Raw genomic sequence first — 27,978 nt, forward strand, 5'->3', positions numbered from 1 at the left:
AGTAGGTGTGACGATCGTCAATGACCTTTAAAAGTATAACACTATAGATAATGGATGGATGGATATATTTCGTTTTCAGTGATGTGTTTTTATTTTTCATAATTTTTGTCATTGATTCGTCTACAGATGAAAGTTACTAATGATGCTAATGATGTTGATCGAGGGATAACAAATAATGAGAATAAAGATGGTAAAGTTTTGTGCTGACACTCACGGTCCCCAGAGGATGACTCATACCGGTCCAGTGAAATATCTCATAACATTTTGTACAGACATTCATGGTCCTCAGAGGATGATCGCCTGAATTTCTTTAATGTTTTCAGCGGAACCCACGATTCATGGTTCCCAGATGGTGAATCCTTGGTGATCCCATAACTTTTTTACCAACTGTAGTGCGACCAGAAGATCAAAATGTTGAGGTTAAAGACGTCCACTTGATGCTCAGCTGTACTTTGTGTTTTGTGCTTTTATCAAACGCACATTAACATAAAAGACTCAAGCTTCATAGCATTGACCCTCATGTAGCTGCTGTAGCATGACTGTACAGTCTTAAGCTTTACCTGAAAAGATGAAAATAACTCCTCTGTAGTAACTTTTACAAACTAATCGATAAATGTCAGATACGTGTTGAAATAAAAGTGAGATTTTCTCAGACTTTTAAAAGATCTTTTTTGTTGCAGTGTTTAAACAAAAGCAGGCTGCCTCCTCAGCCCACTCTCCAGGTAACGTGAAAAACGAGGGAGAGCGCGACAGCAGAGAGGAGAAAGGACACAAAAGGAAGCAACAGCGGAGGGACGAAGCAGCCACAGTGGAGAGAGAGACGAGGAGAATGAGCTAGAATGAGAGAAACAGAGGATACAGATAGAAAGATGACAGGGGTGAGGGTGGTGGTGGCGGGGGGGTTGTTACTGTTAAGGAGGGGTGGAGGCTTTGTAAATCTGAGAAGCTGGAGGCGCATTTGAATTCAGGCTGTGTGTCTCCTGCGCTATAGCCGAATGTTACCTGCTCTAGCATGGCAACAGAGAGAGAGAGAGAGAGAGAGAGAGAGAGAGAGAGGGAGAGAGGGAGAGTGGTGAGCTTCAGCTGCAGCCTGCACACACACACACACTCACACACACTCACACACACACACATGCACAGTCACAACAGGGGTGCAATGAGTGACTCAGGTAAGCAGGAACGCCCCTGATGAGAGAGGACCCCTGAGAGAGGGAAGCAGCATGGTGAAGTGAGAGGCAGAGATACTGGAGGAGGAGCCACAGAGCTGGGATTTTTTTGAGCAAGAGGAAAAGAGGAAAATTCCAAATCTGGACTCCCAGGGTGGGTTTAGGAGGGAGGAGGAGACGGGGATACAGGAAAGTCGGCCGTGGAGTGATGCAGGGGCTCTGATTGGATAAATCTGACAGACGACCGAGCACTGAGACACACACACAGACACACACACGGGGAAAATTACATTTAGTTTTTGTTGCAAGACTATTCGTGGGGGCTTAAGCTGCATGGGAGGCTGAAGGGGAGCCGGGACAGAGAGAGGGGGGGTGAGGTGCAGTCGGGTAAATAAACCCATGGTGGCCACCTGTCCTTCTGGGATGAGGTGAGCATACTTACAACTTCCCACAAGACATACCTCACACACCTCGCCACGTCAGGCTGAGTCTCTGGGACAGCCGCTGGAAGTCCGGACCACAGGACTTTGAAGATGCTGTGAAGACGTTCAGTGTCGCCTGGACTCAAGAACTTAGGGGAGCTGTTTCTCAACCCTCTCCCCCCCCCGACCCCCAGGTGATCCTGCCCTGCGACAACCTGTGGACGCAGCAGGAAATTGGAGTCTTTGTCTTTAAACTCCCTGAAGAGCTGGAGATCAGGTGGATCACCTGTGCCATGAGGATCCTGTGTGTGAGCCTGCCCTGAAACGACCCCCCCCAGCACCCATCCCCGGAGGCTCAACCGGCCTGTCCCCTCCTCACCCCCCAACTGGATGTCTTGATGTATTGCTGTGGGCTGGGACACTGGCGGAGAGTGCAGTCCACCTATGTAAGTGACCATCGCAGCATCACTTGCAGCATCACTTGCAGCATCACTTGCAGCATCCATCCCCATCTTTTTTTGATTGCATAGCAACAGTGGAGTTGTTGTGTTGCAGGGGGGGGGGGGTATAATCTGTCTCAGATTAACTATAAAAATGCATGAGTCAGCGCAGATTATTTGAATGTGCAGGCAATAACTCTGCAATACTTCAACAAATACTGTTGGTGATTCATTCATATATCCAGGCTTCTGCAGTATGGAGGCATGCACAGTAACACCAGCTGTGAGTGTGACTCCTACAACCTGATTTTGCGGCTGAGGTGTTCACTCCTCGGTGACGGACTGTGTGAGTTTTCAGCCGCGCTGCAGTTTATCAGGACGGACAGTGGCGTTGTCAAACAGCTCTCTGCATTGATCCCAGTGTACATGACTTCATAAAAACATGACTTTTTACACATCATTCACGCTTTCCTCTCCGGTTAGTCTTTTACCCCTCATAGTTTGAACTATTTATGGATATATTTATAATATTTTGCACCCTGAAGATATAGTGTTTTTTTTTTTTAAATACATGACAGCTGCTTGGAGGAGCTGTTCTCCCTCACGTCATCTGTCCTCCTTCGCTCCTCCACTCCTTCAGACAGATGCAGTTATCTCATTACAGGCCAGGTTTTACTGTCTTCTCAATGACAGACAGGAGCAGGGGGGACTCTCTCACTCCTCTCCTCCACCTGTTTCTCTTTGTTTTCTCCCCTCTAACCTTTCTTCACTCCCTCCTCTGTCACTTTCTTCCACTTGCATTTGCTGCTTCATCACTATGTCTCTTGCTCTTTTCTCTTCTGTGTGTGTGTGTGTGTGTGTGTGTGTGTGTGTGTGTGTGTGTGTGTGTGTGTGTGTGTGTGTGTGTGTGTGTGTGTGTGTGTGTGTGTGTGTGTGTGTGTGTGTCTACCCAACCTCTGGTGCAGCCGATTGTTCACAGTCACAGAGCTGTGCATTGTGTGATGGCGCTGACTGCAGAGGACCCGTATCGTATAACCACATTCCTACATGAAATAGGCTTAGTGTCAGCCCTCGACACTCAATAGGCTGTCAGCGCAGAGCCTCGCAGATTACCACGTACTGTACTTCTGCATGCGATGTGTGCCCACCTCAGCAACAAGCCAGGAAAAGAAGCTTACAGAATCAAAAAGCCACAGACGGCTAAGAGCTGGGAGACTTCAAGTGGGACCCGGTGCCCACATCCAGGGTAGTGTCATTGATTTTCTGTGCTTACACCAGTTTAAAAACCCTCAAGCTGTGCAAATGCATTTAAAGTACATCAGTCATTGGTTATTTCCATTTGCTGAAATACTTTGTGTTGTGCTGTTAACTCCACGTTGTCATCAATGAGATTAGAACGGATTAATCCATCACGGTAAGTCACCACTTGTTTTAGGACAGTGGTCCCATCGTGGAGGCTGTGAGCCCCAAGTGAGAATAAATGTGAAGGTCATGAGGTGACTAATTAGACTGGAAAATAACAAGATAAACATTTTAATGGACGATTCGTGTTTCCTTTCTAGATTTTTCTCTAATCTTTATTCTGGAACACTGGGTAGTTTTCTCTGATCATGCTTCTAAAAACAACTCTGATGAAACTGTGTGAGGAGGGAACATCGCTCCTTATTCGCAGAATCAGAAAACAACCTTTAATGATCCGTGCAGGGAAATTACGCTTCGTTACTACTGCTGTACGCTCAGTTAGGAAAAAAGTAAATAAGGGAAAAAGTGAAACTACAACAGTAACTGCAACAATAATAAATTCACAGTAATTGAACAGAAAATGTGAAACGTAATGTCCAAGGTAGAATCACTGTAAGATCACAGGTGTAACTAGAATGACACTGAGTCAAGCTCCATGTTGGACTGAAGGGGCTCAGTAGAATACTCTAGTGTTTAAATTAAATGATTGCTTATTCTGAGCCTGAAAAGAAAAAGATGTTTACATGGCAGTGTCCTGTTGAGACTACTGACTTATTCGGGTTAATATCGATGAAAATATTGTCTTTCTATTATTAATGCATATCAGCTTTCAGCTTTACTTCAGTGTGTGTCGGATTTAGTAAAGAGAATTCAGCTGATAGATGATTTAGCCAAAAGATGTTTACGACTTTTACACCACTTTCCCATCAATTTATTGAAAACACTCTTAACAATCCAGTTCATAGCTTTAGTTTTTCTACGTTTTTTGGTTTCATTTTTTTGCTTTTGTTTGATTTTGTCAGAATATTTCTGCCTCCAGGTTCAGTTCATGTGCAGCATCTTTTTTGTATCACAGAGGTGGTCGTTGTTCCTCTCTTTCTGAAGCCTTCTCACAGTGCAGGAGAGAACATTGATTATAGAGGTGGAATCAAAACACGCTTGTAACTGCGCTCGGTATTGACTTGTTTCCACACTCACACGGCTATTTCCTACTTCACCCGAGGCGATGGATTGTACATCACATGCAGACGTGAATCTGTGTAGCACCGAAAGGCTGCTGAGCCTCAGCTACTTTTTATTTATTCATAGGTCCAGGTAAGAGGAGGAAAGGGGGGGGGATACATAAATACACAAATTGGCTATGAACGTTTTTTTAGACGGCTGTGCATGTGATGTTGATCTTCTAATTTCGGTGGGTATTAGTCTTTCTGTATGAATGGAGAAAATGAATGTTTGTTCATTTTGGTGCCACTGTAATATCATTATGGTTTTACAGCCAGTATCACCAACTTCAGGCTCAGTGCTCCACGCTAGTTTAAATGCACCAAGTGAACGTCTTCATGGTTCTAACATTATATCGTTGGGGGTGAAGACTGTAGCTGCTTTCGCTTCTTTTTTTATTGTTTAATGCGGTTTCAGCTCTGTAGACAAGAGAATTGTATCAATATTCCAGTTTACTCTCTAAAATATTTTCTTAAAACACTGAACTATTCCTTTAAAGCCTGAGTGGCAAGCTTGCTGACAGAGCTGTATATGTTTGTCGTTGGGTCTCTAGAAGGGAGCGTGTTAAACCGGAGTTTATCTGTAATACCATCAAGCTCTGATTCTGTCAATCCTTCTCTTGCTCTCACCCACCGCTCACTGAGCTCAGCAGCGTGATGACAAGCAGACGCACACATGTCAAGGAACACAATCGCACAAAATGTTTAAATGTCCATGTTGCCTGTCGCTGCCTTTCTTCTGTCTCTGTGGGGAATCAATGAGCCAGAAATGTCAGCACTAGTTTCCAAAACAACCAATACACTCTAACATGCTTTTTTTTACATTTTCTTTAATCTCATGTTTGGGATCAGTAACCTGTCGTCCAATCTGTCCTGTCCTGAACTGACCAGCCCTCTCCAGTTGTCTGTCCACCCTCCTCCACTCCATCACCTGCTGCTGCTTCCTCACTCACTATCCCTCCATCTCTATCTCTCTGTCTCTTTGCTTTTGCGTTCCCAAAGCTCTCTCTTCTCAAATTCATCATTTTGTCGCCCCATTCTTTCATTCCCGACGTCTTTCCCTTCCATCCATGACTTCTCAATCTCGCCTCTCCCAGATGTCAGGAGGGCAGGATTGGCCGTTTGCTGGCCCCAGCCTCCGGCCACGGGAGGAGGGGCATCAGCCAGATGTCTGGTGGCATATTCATACAGGGTTTATGAATTTGAAGGGAGCAGTCGGCCACTGACAAGGAGGAGAAAGAGGAGGATTCAGAGGGAATACTGAAGAAACTTTTCTGCGTGTTCTATTCCTGCCTCTAACGGACACTTTGTGGAGTTATCTTGTCTTTGTTCCTCTCTCGCTCCCACTCCTCCTCCTCCTCCTTCTGGAGTCAGTTTTGGATCGTGTTTATCCGTGGTGTGATTGGAGGGCGATGGTCCAGGCAGATGTAAATCTGGTGAGGTTTGTTGGCACGGGGGAAACGGTGGAGGACGTCAAATGAAAAGCGCGTCTCCATCGCTGGGCAGGCTGCTGCTTCTGCTGCTGAAGGTGGACTGGCGTCTGCGGTGTGTGTGCATGTGTGTGTGAGGACGCTGAGTGCATCGGGAGGAGTTGGGCCCTCGGCCTCCTCCGCCTGCAAGCCATGTCAAAAGGGCCCAAGAACAAAAATGTCTCCTGGGTGAGTACTTTGCCTCTGTGCCTGGTCGGTTGGGGGAGGGCTGTTGGTGGATTATATTAGTTCAGTTTGAGTGCTTTTTTCATTTCTGTCAGCTTTATCTGCTTTGGAATTTGATATATTTGGCTGTATTTTACTCTCCTGATTGCTATAAACACGGTCAGGAATTTCACATGCAGCAGTTTGGACTTTACCAAAACAAAGATCTGCGTCATGACCACAGATGAAGCATATTTCATCAGAGTAATTCAGGATTCCAGGTAGAAAACAGAAAAATGAATAACATTGTTTTTCATGACTTGATGTGTCCAACAGCTGTGCAGTCGAAAGCTCAAGAACAAAATCCAAAGAGATTCACACCAAGTAGCGATCTTAATCCTCTAATCGATACGTATTAGCTATGATGCTATGATTGAGATCTGTTCTGTCCATTTGCTACCAATAGTAATATTTTTTTTTAGATCAGAGCATGTGTGTGATTTCTCTGGGAGTCTGAGCTCTAAAGCTTTGCCTGAAATCTTGCACGACATCCATCTCCACCCTGCACCACTTGCCCCAGCTTGACACATACAGTACATACATATCTGCATATCTATATATAAACACACATAAGCTTAGGGACAGATGTTTGTTTATCTACGTGTGCACATGAACATGTGTGATGTGCACAAGGGGGCGGGGGCTGAGATGAGAGGCTTGAGCTTTATGAGATTCTGTGTCAGTGGCTCCGTGGACGATGAAGCAACAGAAACTGAATTTGACGAAAAACAATCTGGACTCAAGGTTCACTCAGTCGCCTGTTCTGGAGCTTTCAGCGTCTCCACTCAGGCCTCGTCACCACATGCAGTTTGCTCACTTGTGGGTCAAACATTTTGTGATTCTGCTGAGAAACGTTTGACATCTACACTTGGATGAGGACTGAGCAAACACATTCTGCTGATTAGGCGCGTGTGATACTGTCAAAAGTTCCAGAACAAGCACATAAACGGACCTGGAGTTAAATAGTTCTGTCAACCACCTTTTCTATCGTTAAGAAAGTTCAACAAAATGAACTTCAGCAGTTCAGATAACAATGATCGAATGTTTAATCATATCACATGATTTTTATCACTCAACTGAGCTGTCATGCATGTTTTTTTTCTAGGTTTTTTCAGTTTGAGAGCAGGACTTATTAATTTCACATTCAGATTTTGTAACGCTTTCACTCAAATCCCCGTGTACACTCTCACATAGCTTCTGCTTGTGCTTGGATTTGCTCTGCTTGCGCTCAAACTCTGCGATTTGCTGCGCTCCAGGTTCAGAAACATCTGCGTAAAACGTCTGCGCTCGGATTAATCCTCTGCCATTGGATTTTTTTGCTGCTGCGCTTGGATTTTTTTTCCTGTGCAGTCTGACAATATTCCCCAACCAATAGAATGTCAGGTGTAACCTCCACATCAGGGAATTTCATTTAGTTTTCAAACACTTTTAAACTATTGCTTTCCACTGTCTTTCTTCCAAGAATTTTTAAGGATTCCATCGTGGAAGTAAAATGAAAATGTAAACATCTAGATATTCTGTTCAGGCACATCTGATGATGAAGATCATGCCGCATGATCGAAAGCTTCCAAACACCTACTAAATGATCCTTGAGGTGAATTTGTTTTCTCAACAGTTGATATCGGCAGTGATTATATTCAAAACTCTCACAGAGACTGAATATGCATCATTTAACATCTGTTGGGTTAAGAGACTCGCGTTCACATACTTTGCACGGGGCGTCATGGTGTTTCAATGGAAACAGGCCATACAACTGGTTCAGTGGGTTTGGATTACTGAGAATATTTCAGCTTTTTAATGTATTTCATGTGTAGAGTAATCAGACGGCCTTATGTAACATCTCCACAGTTGTGCTCTGGACTCTGCTGGAGTGTTGTGTTGGCACATGAGGAGAGCTGGCTCCTGCTGGAGGAGATTTGAGGTGTCAGGGAGCAGATTGAGCAAAGCCCCCGAGTCTGGTTCAATCCCAGGTCATGGGCTAAATGTTGGGACCTGGCAAGAAGAATTATTTATTTTCTTTCTGAAGCGGCACAGATATCGATAAGGACAGTGATGTGTGTGTGTGTGTGTGGATCTGTTGCCTGCATGTGAGTGTAGTGGTCCAGATGTGTGTCTCACCCAGAAGTCAGTGTCACAGCCCGGACCAGCTGATTACAGCTTTGCATTTCTTTTTCATTCTCCCTTATGTAACACTGATCTCCCTGGTGACTCTGGTGCTTGACCGTCTGCTGACATCCTCTGCCTGGCTGCTCGGGTCAAAGGCCGCACTGATTAATGGACATGCAGTGTTGCTTAACTTTAAACAGTGATGGAGGAAGTAGTCAGGGATGCATTAAGGGAAAATTCATGTATGCGAAACTTCAGTAATGTAAACACAGGCACAAAAACATGTTTTCTTTCTTACACATTTAGTTGGTTAGGAAACTATAGCCACACGTATTTCTTTTCTTTGGGTATTGAGATATCAGTCTGCTGATCTTGTCGTTTCCACTTTTCACCAGGAATCTTTTCTCCTTATTTTTTGAAAATATAAAAACAAAATAAACTCCTTACCACTCAGTGATAAAAACAATTAATTGCAAAGTCCATCTCCTTGTTACACATTTTACGATACTTGGTTTTAAGAGATTGCAGCTTCAGGTGAATTAGTCCAAAGTGTAAATATCTGGTAATTGGAGTAAAACTACACCAATCTCAACTGAAATACAGTATCTGAGTAAGCAGCTTCTGTGTGAGTGTGACTGATACTTGGCAAAGTTTTAAGTAGTGACATAATGGGCTGAGAGAGTATCATGCTTCCTCAGTGGATGATGAAGACTGTGTTTGTCTGTTGTGATTTACTGTACGATGTCAATGTGGCACCCAGAGGAATAATGCATTGCTTTCCAATTTCATCGTCCTATTCTGATGCCTGGCAGTGGTGATACTCACATTTGTGCAGCCAAACCCCGGAAACTTTGGATGCACACACACACACAGGCACACGCATGCACTCACACATGCACGCACTAATCAGACCTCACACGCGCAGAGGAGGGAGCCAACCTAACTGTGGTCAGCACCACTAATGGGACATCCCTCACTTTGCAGTGTTTAGCAGTCCCGGGCAGCGCGGAGCGGTCGGACACCTTCCTCGGTGCTTGAGGTCAGAGTGAGCGGTGTGCGGCGCAACAGATGCCGCGCAGAGAAATAAGCCTTTAATACCCCAGGACTCGGGAGAGGGTAACATCACTCAACACACAATACGGACTTAAAGTGAAACCCCTCACGCAACTCGTCTCCGGCGGTGTCCTGTACGTCTCGGCTGCTCGGGACGTCTCTCACCTTTACGCACGAAACTGCGCGTAAAGAAAGGCGGGCTTGGTGACATTTTATCCTCGGCCACATTCACCTGTCCCAGAGGTAGATCCAGGCTCATGGCACACTCGTCCATGGAACACTTCATGGAGCCAGGTGAACGGTAATTTGTGGGTGGAATAACACGCGCGGACTGCTTTACTCATCATGCCACCCAAGAAAAAGGTAAAATATACGAGGTCTTGTGTTTTTTTTTTCATGTGTGTGTGTGTGTGCCTCCTTGCGTGCGCGTTTGTGAGTGTGAGTGTGTGTGTGTGTGAACAGGAAGGATAGGAGAATGCACCATCTGTTGCACAGGGCGTTAATCCTAGTGTGAGGCCTTTCCACATCATTGCACTCACAATGCGCAGGGGCAGAGAGCGATGCATATCCACATGCATGTATTATACCATGTGTCCAAGTGAAGAGCACCAGGCTTCACAGGGAAGGTTGCATAACCGGTGGCCTGTAAAGATCAGGTGGATTAAATCGCTTTTCTTGCCCGTTTGTTCAACTTTGTGTGATGGTGTGTTCAAGGTACAGGAAATGAAACTTGGCACATTTGGAATTATATTCCCTTCATGTATGAAGGAGGTTTTAAGTTATAGGTGTAGGAAGTGCATTGAGGGTTTACTTCCATATGATTACCTCACATTTTATGAGTCAAATTATGTATTTTCCAGTTCGTTTATGCTTCTCATGTATTACCATTAACATTCAAGTCACAGAGCTAAACATCCACCTGTCTCTGAATAAAGCCACTGGATTGTTGAACACCATTTACTGCTGCTCGGGGGTGTGTTATTTACAGAATCCTTTAAAGACTGTTTTAACCGTCTGGATGAAAACATATTCTGACCAGTGCACAGTTTTAGATTTCCTGAGCTGCAATTCTTATTTCCTAAAATCCAAAGAACATAATGAACACAGTGGAGCAGTTAGCAGCGAAAGAGCCTGATATTTCCTTCAGGATGTGGTGGAGAACAAATCACCGCTGAGGGATGGTGAACACAGGGGCTTCATTCACCAGGTGGCCAGAAACAAGACTCCAAATGAACGTTTAGAATCTGCAGGATGTGGAAATAACCAGAGTGTTCACACTTTAGAGGAATAGCAGGCACAAGGTGGGGCTTGAGGAAACCTGTAGATGGCCTACTGTCTTGGATTTCAGTGGGGTGGTTAGTGCCGGCCCACTACGTGTTACCCAGAATAGGAAAAGCCTCTTAGTAGCTGTTAGTGGGGCATTACATCCACATACATGCTCCTCTTCCAGGCAGGAAGTGGAGCAATGAGGCACTGGAGCTGTGTGGAAAGTTCCAGAGGAATACTTACGTAAAGATCTTTCCGTTGGGATTAGGACTATTTCCAAATCTACACTTGTATTGTTTTTAATTTCCCCACCTACTGTAAATCTAATGGTTTGCGTCTAACATGACAAAAAATTGCATATTGCAGAAGAGAAACAGAGGTGACAGTGGTGGTGGTGGTTCAATAGGAGCCACGCTGCAAAATCATAATGGGAGCGGTTGGCAAAATGTTTTTTATAATCCTCACACACGCACACACACACACACGTCCTCAACCAACCCTAATCATGTTGCATCACAATGCTGCGCAGTGCAGAGGAGCAGGGGGACTTGCCATCTCGGAAACGTGGATGAAACATATCTCTTACAGGAGCCGTGCAAGCCAGGAATTAAGTGGTATCGATGATATTAATGCAGCTATTGTGTCTCTATCTGATGAGCGCCAGGGCGGCTGAGCACACGCAGACCGGGCAGCAGTGTTGGCCGTCTGTGAGGAGTTTGCATTTGTCTCTCTCTCTCTAAATCCTAGATTGACGCATGCTATCTTAATCTCCTTACTCAGAGACAATCATGACCCAGAGAGAGAGAGAGAGAGAGAGAGAGAGAGAGAGAGAGAGAGAACATACACATTTCCTTTTCCCCTGTAATTCTCCAGATTTTTCTAATTTAGTCTCGGCTGCTTCTTTTCTTTGAGACAAATCTTTTTTTTTCTTTTTATGGTTCTTTAAATGTGCAGATTTTCTCTGCAGGGGCGAGGAGTCAATGTACATTGATGTAGAAATTGTAGATAATGTTATGTTACTCTGGCATCATCACCTTTTTGTTCAAGGTAAAAGGCCTGAACCATTGTAAATAAAGATGGAGCACAGGTCTTCCTCCCACTCTCCAGAAATTAATCTAATATATCCCAGATCTGACCGCTTATTGTTTTGGTCTAACTTTTTAGTTTGATCCATACCCCATTCACGAACATGGAGGAGGCAGGGTTTATGACATATATTGCAGCCAGCCACCAGGAGGCCATCAAGATGCTTTGGCTTCACTTTTGGGTAGCGGTCATGTCGTCCATCTGTATTCACACTCTATGGCCTGAACACACTACACTACAAGAAATGACCCAAAAAGGTATTGACTGTTTGCTGAGCCCCTCCCACAAACTGTTATCTGTCCAATCACATCTCAGCGAGAAGGAGTTCTACAGCCTTTCACAAACATTAGCATGCATGGCTAACTTTAAGACTGAATGGATGACATGACAGCTCCCCAAAAGTGAAGCCAAATCATCTCAGCTGCCCCCTGGTGGCTGGCTGCAGTGTAGTTCATAAATCCCGCCTCCCCTATAGCAGAGGAGTGGATTTTTAAGAATCGTAAAATCAAAAATAATTGGAGTAAAGTGTCCTGATGTAGCCTTTAATGCCAAAGACGGCGGCTCATGCCAAAGTAAAGGTGGCAGTGCCAGACTGGATATATCTGCTCTGTGGTAGCATCAGGCCGAGGGCACAGGGCCAGTCTCCTTCTGACAGATGATGCTGAGCAGCTGATCAGGCAGAAGACCGGGGCTGGAACGCAGTGCATGCAAATGAACGGGCTGGTAATTACTAAGAGACAGAGTCATGAACAGAATAACACAACAGAAGTAAACTAGCAGCGAGAGGATCAGAGTTATCAGAAACAATTTCGCTGATCTTCGGCTACAGACGGAGGCAAACAGCTGGGCTCAGTGCCAGCAGCTCATTGGAGGGCCGTCAGGAAATTAGTCACAATTAGATCAGTGACCTGCTCTACAGACAACAAACTGTAGTAAAGGGTGTTTGGTAAGCAGACACGGTTTTTGTCCTTTCTAATGCAGGGATTTATCCACTTAGGCTCAGCAGCAAGGTTTTAATGAAGGTTATTAGTCTTCTGTCCAGGAATGTATCCGCACGTCAACCTCAACAGTCTGTGGTCATCAGGTGAACATTTCTAACCCAATTATCAGGCTGAATAAATGGTCAATTAGCAAATGTTCCTGTAGAAGATATTTTCCTACGCCAGGGAAGTTTAGCCATCACCTCTTTCCATCTGTTTGTTTGTTTGTTGGCTTGTTGGCTTGTTATCTGCAGGATCTGCAAAAAACGACTTAAATGATTTCCATCAAAACTTAGTGGAAGATTTGTGACATGGGAATTTTGAAGGGACTGTTGATTTGTGTTATGATACGATGATTTTAGATCATATCGCTCATCTTCCACCGGAGTATTTATTTCCACCCTGGTTTCAGACTGAAGTTTTGAAAATGTAATTTTCAAAACATGTTCACATGACCGAGCATGTACATTTACACGCGTGTTCACAGAAGCTAATCCTCCCCGCTCACTAGTTGAGATGCACCAAATTAAAATCCAGCATGATAAACCTAACTGCTCCTGGATGGCTCTGCTCATGATCACTCCACACTGCAAACTTCAGAGCTCACTGTCTTCCACAAACTTTTCAATTCACCTTACGTTACAAGAGACTCTGGGCGAGAGGCATCTCAGATCTGTTCCCACTGGAGCCGCTGTGCACTGAAGTGGAAACTCTTCAGCCTAGTCGTCTTTTCGTGGCTGCAAATGAGACATAGATGACGTCTGCACCTGGGGAGCAGCCAGCAAGGTGCAGGACGCAAGAGCACACATGCACACTGCATCTCACATCACATCACACACACACACCTCCACCTCCTGTGGTCTGCCCAGTGCCCACCCACTCTTCATCAGGCACTGGGATGAACCCTCAGTCGGTTCACGTAGTTTACTGCTGCGTCCATGTGGACTCTGATGTGAAGCTGGATCAGTCTGAGCTGTGTGAGAAAGATGCACATACTATGCAGGGTAAGAAGAAAATATGATGTTACTGATTACATCATTAGATTGGATTCCTTCCTGTTCCTCTAGGACAGGTTAAAATGCTTATTTATCACTTTTAGTGTGTGTGTGTGTGTGTGTATCAGTCTACTTGTCAATGAGAAAACACATTGTTTTTGTGTGTATTTGTTCACTAGCGTGTTGCCGTCCTGAACGAGAGTGATGTTTGACATTCACATGTGAGAAGTACACCAGCAGCGCAGTTGAATGCTGCCCAGCTGACCCAATTATACAGACGTTCTCTGTGGAGATCTGTCAATTCCACAGCCCGGCGATGGATCTCCCACAGATTTACATGTACTGCTCGATTACAGCGGCTTTAATCAGTCCATGGGGATGTAGAGTCAGAGTTTTTCTTTATTTGTGTATTTCTCTAAGGATCACAGCATATAAATTAAAGTATTTTCATCAGTGGGAGTCATTTATGCTGGGGTTGCATATTTCGCTCAATGGTTGCCAAGGAAACGACTCCCCATTTGTTGAGGGATTGTGCATCAGGATAGATGGTATAAGTGTATAACATAGTATCTGCTGCCAAACCTGGAGGTGATGGATGGATTGATGAATTGATGAATTGATGAATTGATGATTGATGGATTGATGGATTGATGGATTGATGGATTTCCGCTCAGAGACTATTTCTACCCTAGTGCGGAGACATTTGATTCATCACTGTCGCAGCTTTCAACTTTGCATTAAAAACCCTTTATAGCTCCAAATAATGTCACAAAAGTACATCAAAGCATAATTTTACCTTTCATTCCTTTTCAATACTTATGACATTTTATTCACCAACTTAACGGCTGTGAAGTACACCAGGTGTAGGGTTTTTGTCTAAAATCTGACTTTGTTTGCATTCTGTGTAATAGTGTTAAAACTTGTGTTGCTTATATTCCGTCTTGTTCGGGACTCTCTCATCCACTATGTGGGAGACAGTCTCTCAGGGGAGTAGTTTCCCAGGCGTGAATTTGTAAAACCAACCAGCTTGTTCAGTAGCTTTCTATAACACTAAAACACTGTAGATACAAAAATAAATCTTTCCTGAGCGGTTGTTTTCCGAGCTGGTAAGTGACAGTGGTTTCTTTCCTCACCTCCATCGTCCATTCCTCACTTGACAAACAACCTTGGTCCAGCCAATCGAATGAGATTTATACTTTCTTATAAATATTATTTTTAACACTACTTTGGTTTTACGAGAGAAAAAGAGATAAAGGGTGAGGACTAACTGCTGCGTCTGACTATTGTACGTCAGGTAATTTAACGGCTCCAATAAAGCACAGCAGCAGCAGTGGATACTGTGTCTAACTGAGACTGAGCGGTGGGAGTGTTTAGTGTCACTGTAATGTGAGTGTTCTTAAGTGTTTTACATAAAGGTGACTGAAAGTATCTGGGCCTCTGCTACAGGTTGTTTCTTATACGTTTCATTTTCAGTGTTTTTTCATTTAAGGCCATAAACTACATAAATAAAATCAGCAATAAAACGGGATATGAAGATTTTGGATGAAGTGCTTTAAATTAGTTTTATCTCAGCCTTTCTTTGAGTCCTCGTGCAGAGAACAGTTTGTTCTCTGGGGGAAGCGCAGCAGTCCAGGGCCGCCAGCTGGCTCCTGGCGACTCGATGGCACTGATTATTTTACTTTAGAGATGGAGTCAATCTCCCCAATCAGACGCTGCTTTCCTAATGTACTCCTCTGGCATGTGCTGATAGAGCTGTGTAGACGCTTTTTTGCGAGGGAGAGGAGTCACCTTCAGGTTGCACAGGAGAGCGCGTGGCTTCGCTCGTTCACATCATCCTTGTCCTCCGCCCTCCTCCGCCCACCTCTCGAAGCCACGTAATCACGCTAATGGGCTGGGATGGCTCTCCGACGGGAAGGGGCGGGGCATTGGCGAAGGAGCGGGAGGTGAAGATGTGGAGATGGGATGAGGGAGGTTAAGAGTTTGAAGAAAAGACTGAAACAAAAAATTCAACCTCCAGGAGACTCTTAAAGAGTATATGGAGTATAACAACTCTTTATTTAAATTTCTAAAAAAGACTGGATATATGTTGTATATTTTATTGACTTGTGTTCTTAAATTATCTTCAAAATGTTTCCAACGATTTTCAAACTCAGAGAAATTGACAATTTTGTTCAAGGTAACGGATGATCTCCCACTCCCATGATCCCATTCTGCTCCATGACATCGTCACACTAGGTTTTTCATCATCCACGCTACTCACACCTGCACATAAAGTTAAAGATAAGATGGTAAATATTGACATTTTCACACTATACACGAATCTAAAGAATGACTTTTTATCTTGGGTAAAGAAATCATATCAATAATTCACGTAACTGCCTACGTTTTGCTTCCCTCCTCTCAGACAGTAGACATCTTTAAGTCACCTGCAGTATTGAGCTCATTACTGTTTAATAATTCAGCGAGGGCGTTTTGTCCTGTTGGCCCGGTGACATTGGCCTGCAGGAGAGGCGGTTGCTGTGCGAACAGATGTCTACACCAGTCATGGGTAAACAAAAAGCCATGCCTGGGCATAATTCTGCCCCAGGGAGATTTACTTCCTCCTCCTCCTCTTTTTCCGTTGCCGTCATGTTGAATTGTCTGTCGTCACATTGTCTCCACTGCATCCTCCTGCTTTTCTGCTTCAGTCACCAACACTGGCCGACCTGGTTAACACATCATGTCCTCATCCTCCTTGAGAATGTATTACATTTAACGTTAATATAGTAATTTAGTTAATTAATTCTTTCTCTCCTATGTTGCGGACATTTTCAGTTTATTTCAGTTTATCTTTCTGAGTAATTCATCGTTTCTACTTTGCTTTTTCCCCAAAAATGTTTTTATTATTTGAAAGCTTTATTTTCTTGTGATGCTGTGCAAAGCATTTTAGGACCCATGTCAATCACTGCAACCATAGACAGTATTTAAAGATGGGCGACATCATTGTTCTCCAGAGTGTCTCGATCGCCCCCTGCTGCCTGCCCTCCTGGTTAGTTGATGGGACACGAGTCATACTAAAAAGTCAAGGACATATCAAATAAATGTTTCTCAAAGATGGTTTCTGTTATTTTAGCTATTTATCACACTCAAGTGTTCATTTGTATGGTAAGTTTAGTTTAGATGTGTTACTTGATGCTGTAGAAATATCATGGCTCCATCCCGTGATCACTACTGTGCAGACTCTACTGTGCAGGTATTTTGGCTTAATAGTAGGAGGAAGTGGAGATGCGTCGTCCATCTTTATATACAGTGTATGCTTCAGACCCATGGGTATTCTGTAACTTCAAATAACAGAACTACTACAGATCCTCCTCGCGTACGGCGGGAAAGAATAGAGACAAGCCACTTATACTGTTTTTGATTCTAAAATTCATTATCCAGCCTGAAAACCCTCAAAGTGAAACTTTTCAAACTCAAACAAACATGTCCCTGGCGTCAGTTCACATCACAGTGAACAAATTCACTTTTAAACATATTTTCCCATTGCCTTTGTCATACACCTCCAAAATGTGCTCCAGGGTCAGTCTGGAAACACAGTTAGTCTTCTTTCTTCTTCCTTTCATTCAACAAGTGTCCTCACCTCACTTGTCGACTCTTCTCTTCTTTTCTCTCTCGCCTCCTTCACACCTACTCTCGACCTCCCTTCCTACACCTCTCTCCCTCACTTTTCTCACTTTACTTTTTTCATACAAGCGGTTAAAGCTGAGTTTTCATGGAGTTGAAGATAGTTCCATCACAGCTATTTGGCCTAGGATAATCACAAACATGCATAATCCATCATTGTCAAAGGCAGAGTCAAAGTAATGCACACATTACACCAATTTCAAAGTCTCTGCACTGGCGACCTGTTATGATTGGTTTGTAAAGCTCTTAATGGTCTTGGTCTCACCTATTTATCAGATTTACCTTTAACCTATGAACCTCTGGAACCCTCAGGTGTTTCAAGTGAAAGTCAACCTCAGAACAGAAACCCACTCTGACTTTTTTAATAGGGTTTTAATAGTGTAAAGCACTTTGTTTGATAAAGTCTGGTTGATTGATTGATTAGTTTGGTTGGTTGGTAGATAGAGATGCTCGATCAAAAAGCAGGACATGTCTTACAAAACATATTTTCTTATGCAAAGCAGGTTTATCTGAACATAACTTTTAGGAAGCAGGGAGTGTGTAAGTTCTTGTTCTGTGAATGAAATACAATCCGTTTTACTCTGATATCCTCTGGTTGCCAAAGTACAACATTACAGGATGTTAGAATAAACCAAAATATGTTTATTCAGAAGTTATCTGTCAGTCAGTGTGACTCTGGTCTGCACTCTGAACCAAAATTACACAGAACTAAAGGAATCGTTTTCTGTCCTGCAGTGTTTTATCACAACAGACAGAAAGATGCTTTGGATACAGGTGTCGAAGGAAGTGTAAAGTAACAAAGGTGTGAATAGGTAGAACAAAAAGATTGAAATATAAGTAAGATATATTATGAAATAGTAAAGCTAATAAGTTCTATGTCATTAATATGCACAAAATATAATATATTCCTTTGTGCGCTAACAATTGATTTGGTTTGAGAATATTGAAGGATGCAGGATGCCTGTGTTGTTAATATGCATCAGACTGAGCAGCCTGTCTACAACAGAGAGGGCTGATTTGTGACTTTGGGATGCAAGTGTGTATCAGGAGTTCCAGATTGACGCAGAGGGCTGTGCCACCTCCTGGCTACGACACAGAGGGCATTAATTACCATGTCTTTGAGGGGACAATCTAATCTCTGGGACACATGGCACATAAACCTGAGCATCCCTGGAGGGATCTGCTGCAACATGTCTTGACAGTTAATGACAGGAGGGCTCTGAGAAAAGAAACAGAGAACGAGGAGGCATGAGTAACAGGCCATAAGCTCAATGGTGATGGTGCTCAGTCAGTTTGAATTAGGGCGGCGGTTGAAAGACATTTTGCGGAATTGATGCGACAAACTAATTGTAATTAGCGTTTTTTTTTACGTCCTATAGGTAAAACACTGATACTGTCTTATTTATCAAGCCAGTCTTAAGAAGAAAGACGTCTTCTGAAAGCTGTCCTGGTGCTGCAACTAATGATTATTGTATATTGTGATAATATGATGATGATGATTATTATTATTATATGATAAAGAAAAGCAGCAAATCTCCACTTGAATTTTGGATTTAATTATTGATTTAACAATTGATTATTATCAGAGTAGTACAAATAGACTACGTTGCTGAATCAGTCTGTAACACACTGCAATGAAGGGATCTAACTGTCATCACTATGTCTCCTCTGCAGGGAGAGCGTCACGATTTGGACTTCGTCGAGGAGAGAAATGCTCAGGTGCAGCTGGAGAAGGCCAAGGTACTTCTTCACTTCACTGCATCGCGGTCTCAGCCGACCCGACCCGCCGCTGCCAGCGCAGACTCATTTTTCAGAGAGGCTGCTCTCAAGGACGTGATTACATCACAGACAGCAAACACAGACATCAGGACATTGGATTAGCAGAGCAATATTCGGCCGTTAAAATTAGTTATTGGGGTCTTTATCCTTTTCATCTTTTTATGTGCTCAACAACTAGAGAAGGATAATAATGAAGGATATGGATAATTGCTCTGATGTGTTAAATACTTAACTAGATTTTTTTTACTTAGTTTGTACTGTTTTTACTATAAGAAACCCATTTTTCTCCGATTTCCTGATTAATCATTACATTTAATTTTTTTGACACAATTTATCGGGCAAGAATCAAATTTAATAAGAAAATAAAATAGACATATAGTAATGATGATAAGTACAATAATGAGGGAGCCGTGGTGGAGGGTTCATTTCAGGCCACTTCAAGTTGACTGCAGGTTCTCATTGGGTAAATGTAATCAGTTGTTATAGATATAATGACCACGAAAAAACATTACACACAGAAACATCCAAACGTCACAGCTCATATCAAACTCTGCTGACACACGTCCCATTGAATATTGAATTAAATCCTCCCCCACAGATTTAATGTGCTCCCGCTGGTGCTTCGTAATTAGGCGGCAAACACCCTCTGCCCGTCCCCCCCAACCCTGCAGCCTCCTCCTCCGCCTCATCTTTTCAAAGTGGAGTAATTAGCAGCCTCATCCGCACGCCGCTGACATTTGACTGTGATAGGATTACAGCACCAACAGGCGTTCAGTCGGGAGGAAGCTGCTGAGCGACAAAGAGGACGATGCAGTTTTCGTTTTTCACAGCAGACTTTTTGACGTGTCATAAAAAGCACAGGGGTTTAGAGACAACTTTAACAGTGTCTCTGTTAGATTCAAGACAAAGACATGAGAGTGTGTCAGCAAAGTTTAATACCAGCATCCTGTAACTGAAACTGATCAACAAAGTCCATATTTTTATTATTTATTAGTCAGCTGATTTTTATCAGCCAATGGATAAATCATCTGGAAAATACTGTGCACACATTATTATTAGTTCATTATTAGTTGAGATTACCTCTGAGAAAAACAAATCATTACATTTTCTTTTATTAATTAGAATTTGAGTGAGCACGTGTGTGTTGGTGAAGTTTATGGATTAAGATGATGGTGACATTAGTAGTAACATTTTGTTCTGAACACCTGTCCCATGTATCCAGTACAAGCCTGTTGCATTCGCCGTTCGCTGCAACTTCTCTTACACTCCAGCAGACGACGACAACGTCCCCGTACCGGGCCAGGCCGTCACCTTCGAGTCCAGAGACTTCCTGCACGTCAAAGAGGTTTGAAACAAACGCACACAACGTTGATAAAAGTGAAAAGAGAAAAAAGTAGATAACAAAGACATAAAATGCAATAATGAAGATATGAAGGGCATCATTTACATTCAGATCTTTTTGTTTTTAACTTCCAGAAGTTTAACAATGAATGGTGGATCGGCCGGCCGGTGAAGGAGGATGGTGTGGTGGGCTTCGTCCCCAGTCCAGTCAACCTGGAAACTATCCTCATCAGAAGAGAAGTGCAGGCGAGGAAGGCTGCCAAGGCCTTAGCCAAGTATGTAGCATGTAGGATTATACTGTATGTTATTTAGGTATTCAGCTGACGTTTTTTGAAAACGTTTCGTAGAATATTTAAACAAGTCAAAAAAAATTTCATAATCCGTACAGGCCGGCTATAACCTTATCATGTCACTGTTGCATTATCTCGATCAAAAGAAACATCAGTTTTAATTAAAGATTCAAAAGATGATGGGACCACACCAGTGATTTTACAGGTCGTGGTGTTTTTAATACATTTCCCTTTGGTTTCTATTAATTTCAGCATTATGTAAAACGGCCTCACTTCAAGGGATTTACTCTGGACTCTTTATACAGCTGTGTCTCATGAGTCGATTTAAAGAGATACTGAAAGCACAGAGTGAAAGTGATCTTTATTAATCATAACTGAAGGGTTGGAGTGGGAAAAGATTAAACGTGAGCTACAGTAATTCTGGACTTTTCTCTCAAAACTTCAGTAAAGCAGCTGCTCAACCCGCTCAAGATATGAACTCAAAGAAATACACTCCTCCCTCACAAGGTCAGTGGGAGCTGAACTGTTTGATGAGACAGCTTGTTGTCAGTTTGTATGATTGGTGAGTTAACATCAGGCTCCTCTGTTACCTTTCTCTATGCACAGCCAATCAGCAAGTGAAAAAGAAACCGGTAAGTGACATTTATTGTGTGTAGATATTCTCAGAAACACCAAGTATGAGGACTATTAGGGATGTGTTGCTTGCAGTGCTTATACATATAGATACTTCATCTAATATAGTGAATGAATCCTGTGTTCCTGTGGCTGTAGGGGGAGCAGGTGGCTATGTATGATGTAGTGCCTACAATGCGTCCTGTGGTTCTAATGGGACCATCACTGAAGGGCTTAGAGGTGAGTCTCCCTCACACACTCTATCTTCGCTCCTAATCCTCTTTGATTTATGAAGATGCTGTCAAATCTGAGAGACCCGATTCCAGTTTTCAAAGAAATATTGGAATTTCTGTGTGAAAGGGACTTTGCATTTAAACTCCATGTTTTCTGTCTAATTCCAGGTTACAGATATGATGCAAAAAGCTCTATTTGACTTTTTAAAACATCGATTTGAAGGCAGGTAAGTTCCCATTGCATTCTTCAGTGTCGCACCTTTATAATAAAATAGAACTTGATGGAAAGCCTGACAGTTATAATGCTATTCACTGTGTCTCCTCTCCAGAATCAGTATCACACGAGTCACAGCAGACATCTCTCTGGCTAAACGCTCCATCCTCAACAACCCCGGCAAAAAGGCCTTAATGGACCGGTCCAACACCCGCTCCCATTTAGGTGCGTTTGATTTCACTTTTTATTTCACTTTTAGTTTTTATTTAACCAGGAATTCCCGAGATAACACACTATTTCAAGATATCTAATCAGACAAGGAACAATTAAGGAAAATAGAGCATTTTAAAAAACAGATAAGAGACAAACGATAAATGAGACAAAGTCCATCTTAGAGAAAGCTTTTGCACTCTGCAGTTTTTATCAGAGCTTTGATTTCTCCTTGGGAGACACAATCATTAAGCTGAAGAGATTTCCGCAGGTTATTTCATGACCAGGGAACAAAGTAGGAGAAAGCGGCTCTACCGCGCTCTGAGCCAACTCTGGTAGAGCAGTCGTCTAGTGGAGGGAAAACATCAGCAGCAGGAAGTAAGAGATAATAATAATAATAATAACAATAATAATCATCTAATCAACTAATAGACAAACAAATAGAACCTCCACGGCGGAGGAAAAGCAAACAAATAGGAAACAAAAGTTACTTGAAGATCACACATGATTAAAGCACAGATACAAGAATAGAAATGTTACAGATGAGAAAAATATTAAATATTAAAAAAAAAATATTAAAATATATAAAATCATTTAAATACGTGGTGAGATCATGCTGAGCTAGATTTAAAAAATTTAATAATAGTTGAAGGCAGTTTCAGACAGGAAACCAGATCCTAAAGTGCACAATGATGTATGATGGCTTAATTCATCCTAACCTGCAGCCTGCAGCTGTGGCAAATAATCTTTTATCAGTATACAGATTCCAGATGGTCGGACTTTACTGCAAAATAACTTTAATTGTCTAGTACTCGTTCTACTGTCCCCTGTGGCAAACATCACCCACTTCTAACTCTAATAAGGCCGAAACAAACAACTTAATCTGACTGAAATAAATGAATGTGTCAGACTTTTTCTTAATCTTATTGAAACACTGTTTAGGTTGACAAGATTTTTCTTTTTACATGAACACTGCAAAGATGTTGTCCGGATGGACTCCGTAAAATGATATCATCAGTCAGGGCATGACGTATAAATCCTGCTGCAGAACATGAAGTTGACATTTTTGTCTGTGTGTGCATGACTTTGTTATTAGTCCTGAGATCTTTGTATTGTTTTTGTTTTTTATCAGTTTTATGTCTGTTGCGTGATAGAAACTTCATCAACGTGCCCACTAGCTCACGGTGAATTCTACAGAGATTTTAGTCTCACATGAGCTCACTCGGACATTCTCTGGAGTTTTTATTCGGGTGCTGGCAGAAAAAACTCTGGAGAAAGTCCGGAGCAACTAACTCGTACCTTTGAAATCTCACGTACGGCCCTTCCGGATGATTTCAGGAGAATATCCAGAGTTTAGACTTCAGTCCTCATGTCTGACAGCAGCTATAGACTTAATTGAAGAATGTCTTTGCCACAGTGACTTTGTACAGTAGTATAGTCGTAACTGGTCCTCTTGGTTAGAGGGAGACAGAATGAAAGGGGAAAAGATTTACTTGGTTTTCTCTACTCTTGTCTTTCTCATTGCTCTCTCATCCCAGATGCTGCCGGTATGTATGACTGAACGCTCTGGTAGCCCATGTGTGTATCCTCACCTTCCTCCCTGTTCCTCCTCTCGTCACCTCATATCAGCACCAAAATCCACTGTCATGCCACTGTTTTGACTTGTTGTCTTTGATCCAGATTATTTGTTGTAGTGGGTTTACAAATATTTCAGATATAATTGTCTGTTATATTTCTTAAACACCAGAATAAAGAAACTCCTCTGTGCCCCTCCTCGCTGAAATCCCTCTAGTGGCCTATCTGTGAATTACTCACCCTATGAGTGTAACATCCTGCTGTCTCTTTTGGATTAGTTACACAGCAACACATAAATACACACCATTTAATTTGTTACTCTCATTAATGAGGCACTGCTTATTTGTATGAGCTATTCATCCTGTGTCATATGAGTTGCTCTACTTTTTGCTTGTTATTTTAGTTATTTTTCAGCAGAAACATGAATATCACAAACTTTTTCTTAAATTCATACATAGAAACAATGCAGCATGAAGTCCCAAGTGTCCTTTATGTTGAAGAGACCAACATGTGACATTGTTGACAACACAGTTTCATCACAAGCTCCTCCTTCTGTTGAAGAACATCGTAAAATGTGCTTGAAAGTTCCAGAAAATTGAATAAATTGAGATTGACATTTCTCAACATATGACTTTTTTTTTTTAAATCTCCAACCAAATACCTTGTTTGGCAGTTCAACTTTAAAAAAATGAAATATGCAAAGTATTTTAGTTTTAATTCACATCTCTGGATCTTGATTCAAACAAAAAAAATTGAAAACACCATCAACTCTCTAATGCAGACATGTATAAAGGTGTTTGTACAATAGTTAAAAATGACATGCAGTTGCACAATGTGTGTGTTATCAATACATGCTCATACGTGATGTGTCGTCCTGTTTTACATGTAAACAAGGAAATGAAAGATGCACAACTGACGGATTTCCTGATGTTCACGTCCTTCTTTGACTGTGTGCTTGTTTAGCTCAGATCCAGGGCGAGGTGGAGCGTATCTTTGAGCTGGCACGCAGCCTGCAGCTGGTGATTCTGGATGCAGACACAGTCAATCACCCTCTCCAGGTGGCTAAGACCTCCCTGGCTCCAATCCTCGTCTACGTCAAGATCTCCTCACCGAAAGTAAGCTTAGCTGGAGAGCTCAGTAGAATTAGATGGAAAACGTTTTTTCCAAGATGTGAGCGACGACCTTCTTTTGGACTGATTTGGTTCCTCAGTTCTATGAACAGTATTATGAATCCTACGTTCATGTAAAATACAAGGAGTTACTTTGTCCTTCTTTCATTTCATTGTCTTCACTCCTGCTGTGTAGGTGTTGACCAGACTGATCAAGACGAGAGGGAAGTCTCAGACCAAACATCTTAACGTTCAGATGGTGGCAGCAGACAAGCTCGCCCAGTGTCCGCCTGTGAGTGCCATCTAGTGGCCCCTGCATAAAATTGGTGCAGTGGGAGTTAATGAAGGCTGAATGAATGAATAGATGGATGGAACGATAGTGGTTCAGATGTTTGATGTCTCACTTCATGTCTAGAAGTATACATTTGGATTTGTTTCTTCAATTAAAGTTGAAACGTCTGCGAAGAGCCGTAGCTACTATTGACGAAACAATGACAACACAGTAGTTTTCTTTCCTGGTAATTTAGAGGATGTTGCAGCTTTACATGATTCATGGTTGTATAAGCTGATTTCAGTATTTTTAGTCACAGTCTATTTGAATTCAGCATATTTCTCTTTGATGCCAAATTCAAAGTCTTCACTGAATGTTCATGTCACTGTTCATCTGGGTCTCCCCTTTTTATCATGACCTCATTTCCTTACATCTCTTTGTCTGAACCTCACTGCAAGAAAGTTTGATTTTAAAATACTGTGCCAGTTACAGGGGTGTTCGTTGTTGGTCTTTTACTTATTTTCTTTTCTTTGTTTGTGTTTCTCTAAAGGAAATGTTTGACGTCATCTTAGATGAAAACCAGCTAACAGACGCCTGTGAGCACATTGCTGATTATCTGGAGTCTTACTGGAGAGCCACTCATCCACCAGAAATGGAGGCTGCCAACTCACTGGTGGCCCAGCTGGCCGAGAATACACTGCCCACCAATCCTACAGGAAAGCCGGTAGATCAAACACAGAAACATGCTGTACACATGCAGGGGAAAAACTACGTGCACAATAAAAGTTATAGAATATAATATCATTCATACTGTCATCTCATCTCATCCCATTCACATCATCTGTATCAGAATCTGCTGAATATGGATAAACTTGAATAGTAACGAAAGAAATTCGCAGTGTGCTGCGTCTGTATTTGTTTTCATTCTTTCATCTAACATTTTCATTTCATTTCTCCTCATCCTACTCCACTGGAAAGTCGCTGAAATGAGATAGATCTACCTCTGGTGAGTGAGATACCTTCAAATCCTACTGTAGCTGCATTTCCACCATTCACTGCAGTAACGCAGATCAGTTAAAAAAAGACTTAGAAGTCATTAAAAACCAGCGTATAGCTGATATACAGTGAGGAAACTCTAAAATTAAAGAAAATTAAGAAAAATTAAGAATTCTGAACATAGTTTAATGCATATGTAACAGCAGCAGCTCTTCTGGTTCAGGAAGCCGGGGATCATGGGTAATATCCACCACTCAGTTGTGTTTCAGTTCAGAGAGCAGGACGACGCAGTCAAAGCTCCACTCAACACGTTGTTGTTTTTTCTGTACATGAAAAACACTTGTTCGCTCTGACATGGAACCCATAACAATCAATCACCATTTGTGGCTGCAGAGGGCGCTGTTGCTCAGTACAAGTTGCATAGTGTTGCTTTAATGTTAGCTTGTCTTATTTTCTTATCGTCCTCTATAACCTTAAATACCTTTTGGCGAAGTTACTAACATTTATCTTCATTTCGGTAAGTCATCAAAAAATCGAATAATCTATCAATATAGCAAAAAACTATATTGATTATATAGTGAAATAGAAAAAGAATAAACAGTTGTTCCAGAGAAGCCTGAGGCAGCTAATGAGTCGGTTGCAGAAAGGCTGCACTGTGCGTTCCAAGGTCCCTTGATAAATCTGAGTATTATCATCCAAGAATATCCTAATTGCCTCTGGTGAGGCTGCCAATAAGCACATGTGGGCCAGCTGCCTCCATAACAGCTGCTGTGTGTGTATATCTGACTTTGTGTGTATGGACTTGAAAATACAAATGTGTGACAGCTTGAATGTGAAAACATGTATAGTACGTATGTGGTGTGACTATAGTCGGATGATATGTTGCATTGTTTTCTTCCAGGATGAGCAGAAGAACAAAAAGTCAGCAGCCCCCAAGAGGAAGGGTTCCCGTGAGAACCACCTAGACCCCGACCCCCCTTCAGCCCAGGCCCAGGAGCAGAGGGCGGAGGTGGGCCAAAAAGAGGAGGACGAGCGGCTCCTTAAGAATGAACCAAAGAGACCCCAGCACACCCACCACCATCACCATCACCACCACCGCCGGATGGAGAACCACAGTAACACCCAGCACAGCCAGACACCCGGTGGCATGGAAGTACAGTCGAGCAGGGATTACAGCCAGAGGCCTCCCCGCAGGCCCCTGCCCGAGGAGAGGGAGGAGGAGGCGGAGGATCTGGTGGAGGAGGACAAGGAGGAGGCTCGCTACAACCACCGGGGCAACAACCACCACCATCATAACAGCAACCACCAGCATCACCACCACCACCATCAGCATCACCGTGGCAACAGTCAGCCACACGTCGAAGAGGACTATGAGCAGGAGCACAATGAACGCAATCGGCAGCACAGGCATCACCAGCACATTCCACCGCGGACACACCACGCGGAGCACTATCCCGTACACAATCAACACAACTACCATCATCACCACGGCAGAGACAGAGAAAGAGAGAGAGACAGAGACAGAGAGAAAGACAGAGATAGAGATAGAGACAAAGAGAGAGATAGAGAAAGGCACAAGGACAGGGAAAGAGACAGAGATAGGGATCGAGGTAGAGACAGAGACGCAAGACAATGGCACAAAGATTCTTACACACACTCATGACTGTTTGTCTCGACTGCTAATCGGTGCATGGTTTTATGCTGCTCAAGTTATAATGCACTAATGGACAGGGCAGAATGTGTCATCTTTGTAGAAAACGTTTTTCCTGATGTTGTTTGCCACACACACACACACACACGCACACTTTGTCCCTTTTTCATTTTCTTTGCTAATACGAATTTTAGCACTTGTAGGGTACAGTTTGGTCTGAATTGTTTTCATCGAATCCATTTGTCTGTGTGTGTATTTTTGCACAAACATTATTCAAAATTAAGCTGCATCTGTTAGCTCATGAAGTATTCTGGTTTAAAAAAGGGCTGCATTTAACAATTATTTCCACTATCAATGAATCCTG

General features: G+C 42.7%; 1 protein-coding gene across 4 annotated transcripts; it reads left to right on the forward strand.

The window, feature by feature from the left end:
• Nucleotides 1-1,774: 1,774 nt before the first annotated feature.
• Nucleotides 1,775-27,971, forward strand: LOC117778139 (voltage-dependent L-type calcium channel subunit beta-2-like). 4 transcript variants are annotated; one of them, XM_034613440.1, is made up of 14 exons: nt 1,775-2,034; nt 19,008-19,073; nt 20,335-20,457; nt 20,589-20,728; nt 21,189-21,250; nt 21,350-21,375; nt 21,515-21,595; nt 21,757-21,815; nt 21,918-22,027; nt 23,551-23,559; nt 24,551-24,702; nt 24,893-24,988; nt 25,518-25,691; nt 26,865-27,971. In XM_034613440.1, the coding sequence occupies exons 1-14, from the start codon at nt 1,987-1,989 to the stop codon at nt 27,624-27,626; spliced, it is 1,908 nt and encodes a 635-aa protein (XP_034469331.1). In that variant the 5' UTR covers nt 1,775-1,986; the 3' UTR covers nt 27,627-27,971. The 4 variants fall into 4 exon arrangements, with proteins under 4 accessions (XP_034469331.1, XP_034469332.1, XP_034469333.1 ...); XM_034613442.1 differs by lacking the exon at nt 1,775-2,034 and adding an exon at nt 5,583-6,148; XM_034613443.1 differs by lacking the exon at nt 1,775-2,034 and adding an exon at nt 9,077-9,706.
• Nucleotides 27,972-27,978: the final 7 nt, after the last annotated feature.

This window comes from Hippoglossus hippoglossus, chromosome 17 (genome assembly GCF_009819705.1).
Source record: "Hippoglossus hippoglossus isolate fHipHip1 chromosome 17, fHipHip1.pri, whole genome shotgun sequence".
In the NCBI taxonomy this organism is placed as follows: Eukaryota; Metazoa; Chordata; class Actinopteri; order Pleuronectiformes; family Pleuronectidae; genus Hippoglossus; species Hippoglossus hippoglossus.

Excerpts from the sequence above, each read along its gene's own strand:
- LOC117778139 (XM_034613440.1), top strand. The coding sequence starts at position 1,987 with ATGTATTGCTGTGGGCTGGGACACTGGCGGAGAGTGCAGTCCACCTAT. Across the intron at positions 20,729-21,188 it reads GCTGCCAAGGCCTTAGCCAA|TAAAGCAGCTGCTCAACCCG; the intron begins GTATGTAGCATG and ends TCAAAACTTCAG. Across the intron at positions 24,703-24,892 it reads TCAAGATCTCCTCACCGAAA|GTGTTGACCAGACTGATCAA; the intron begins GTAAGCTTAGCT and ends CCTGCTGTGTAG.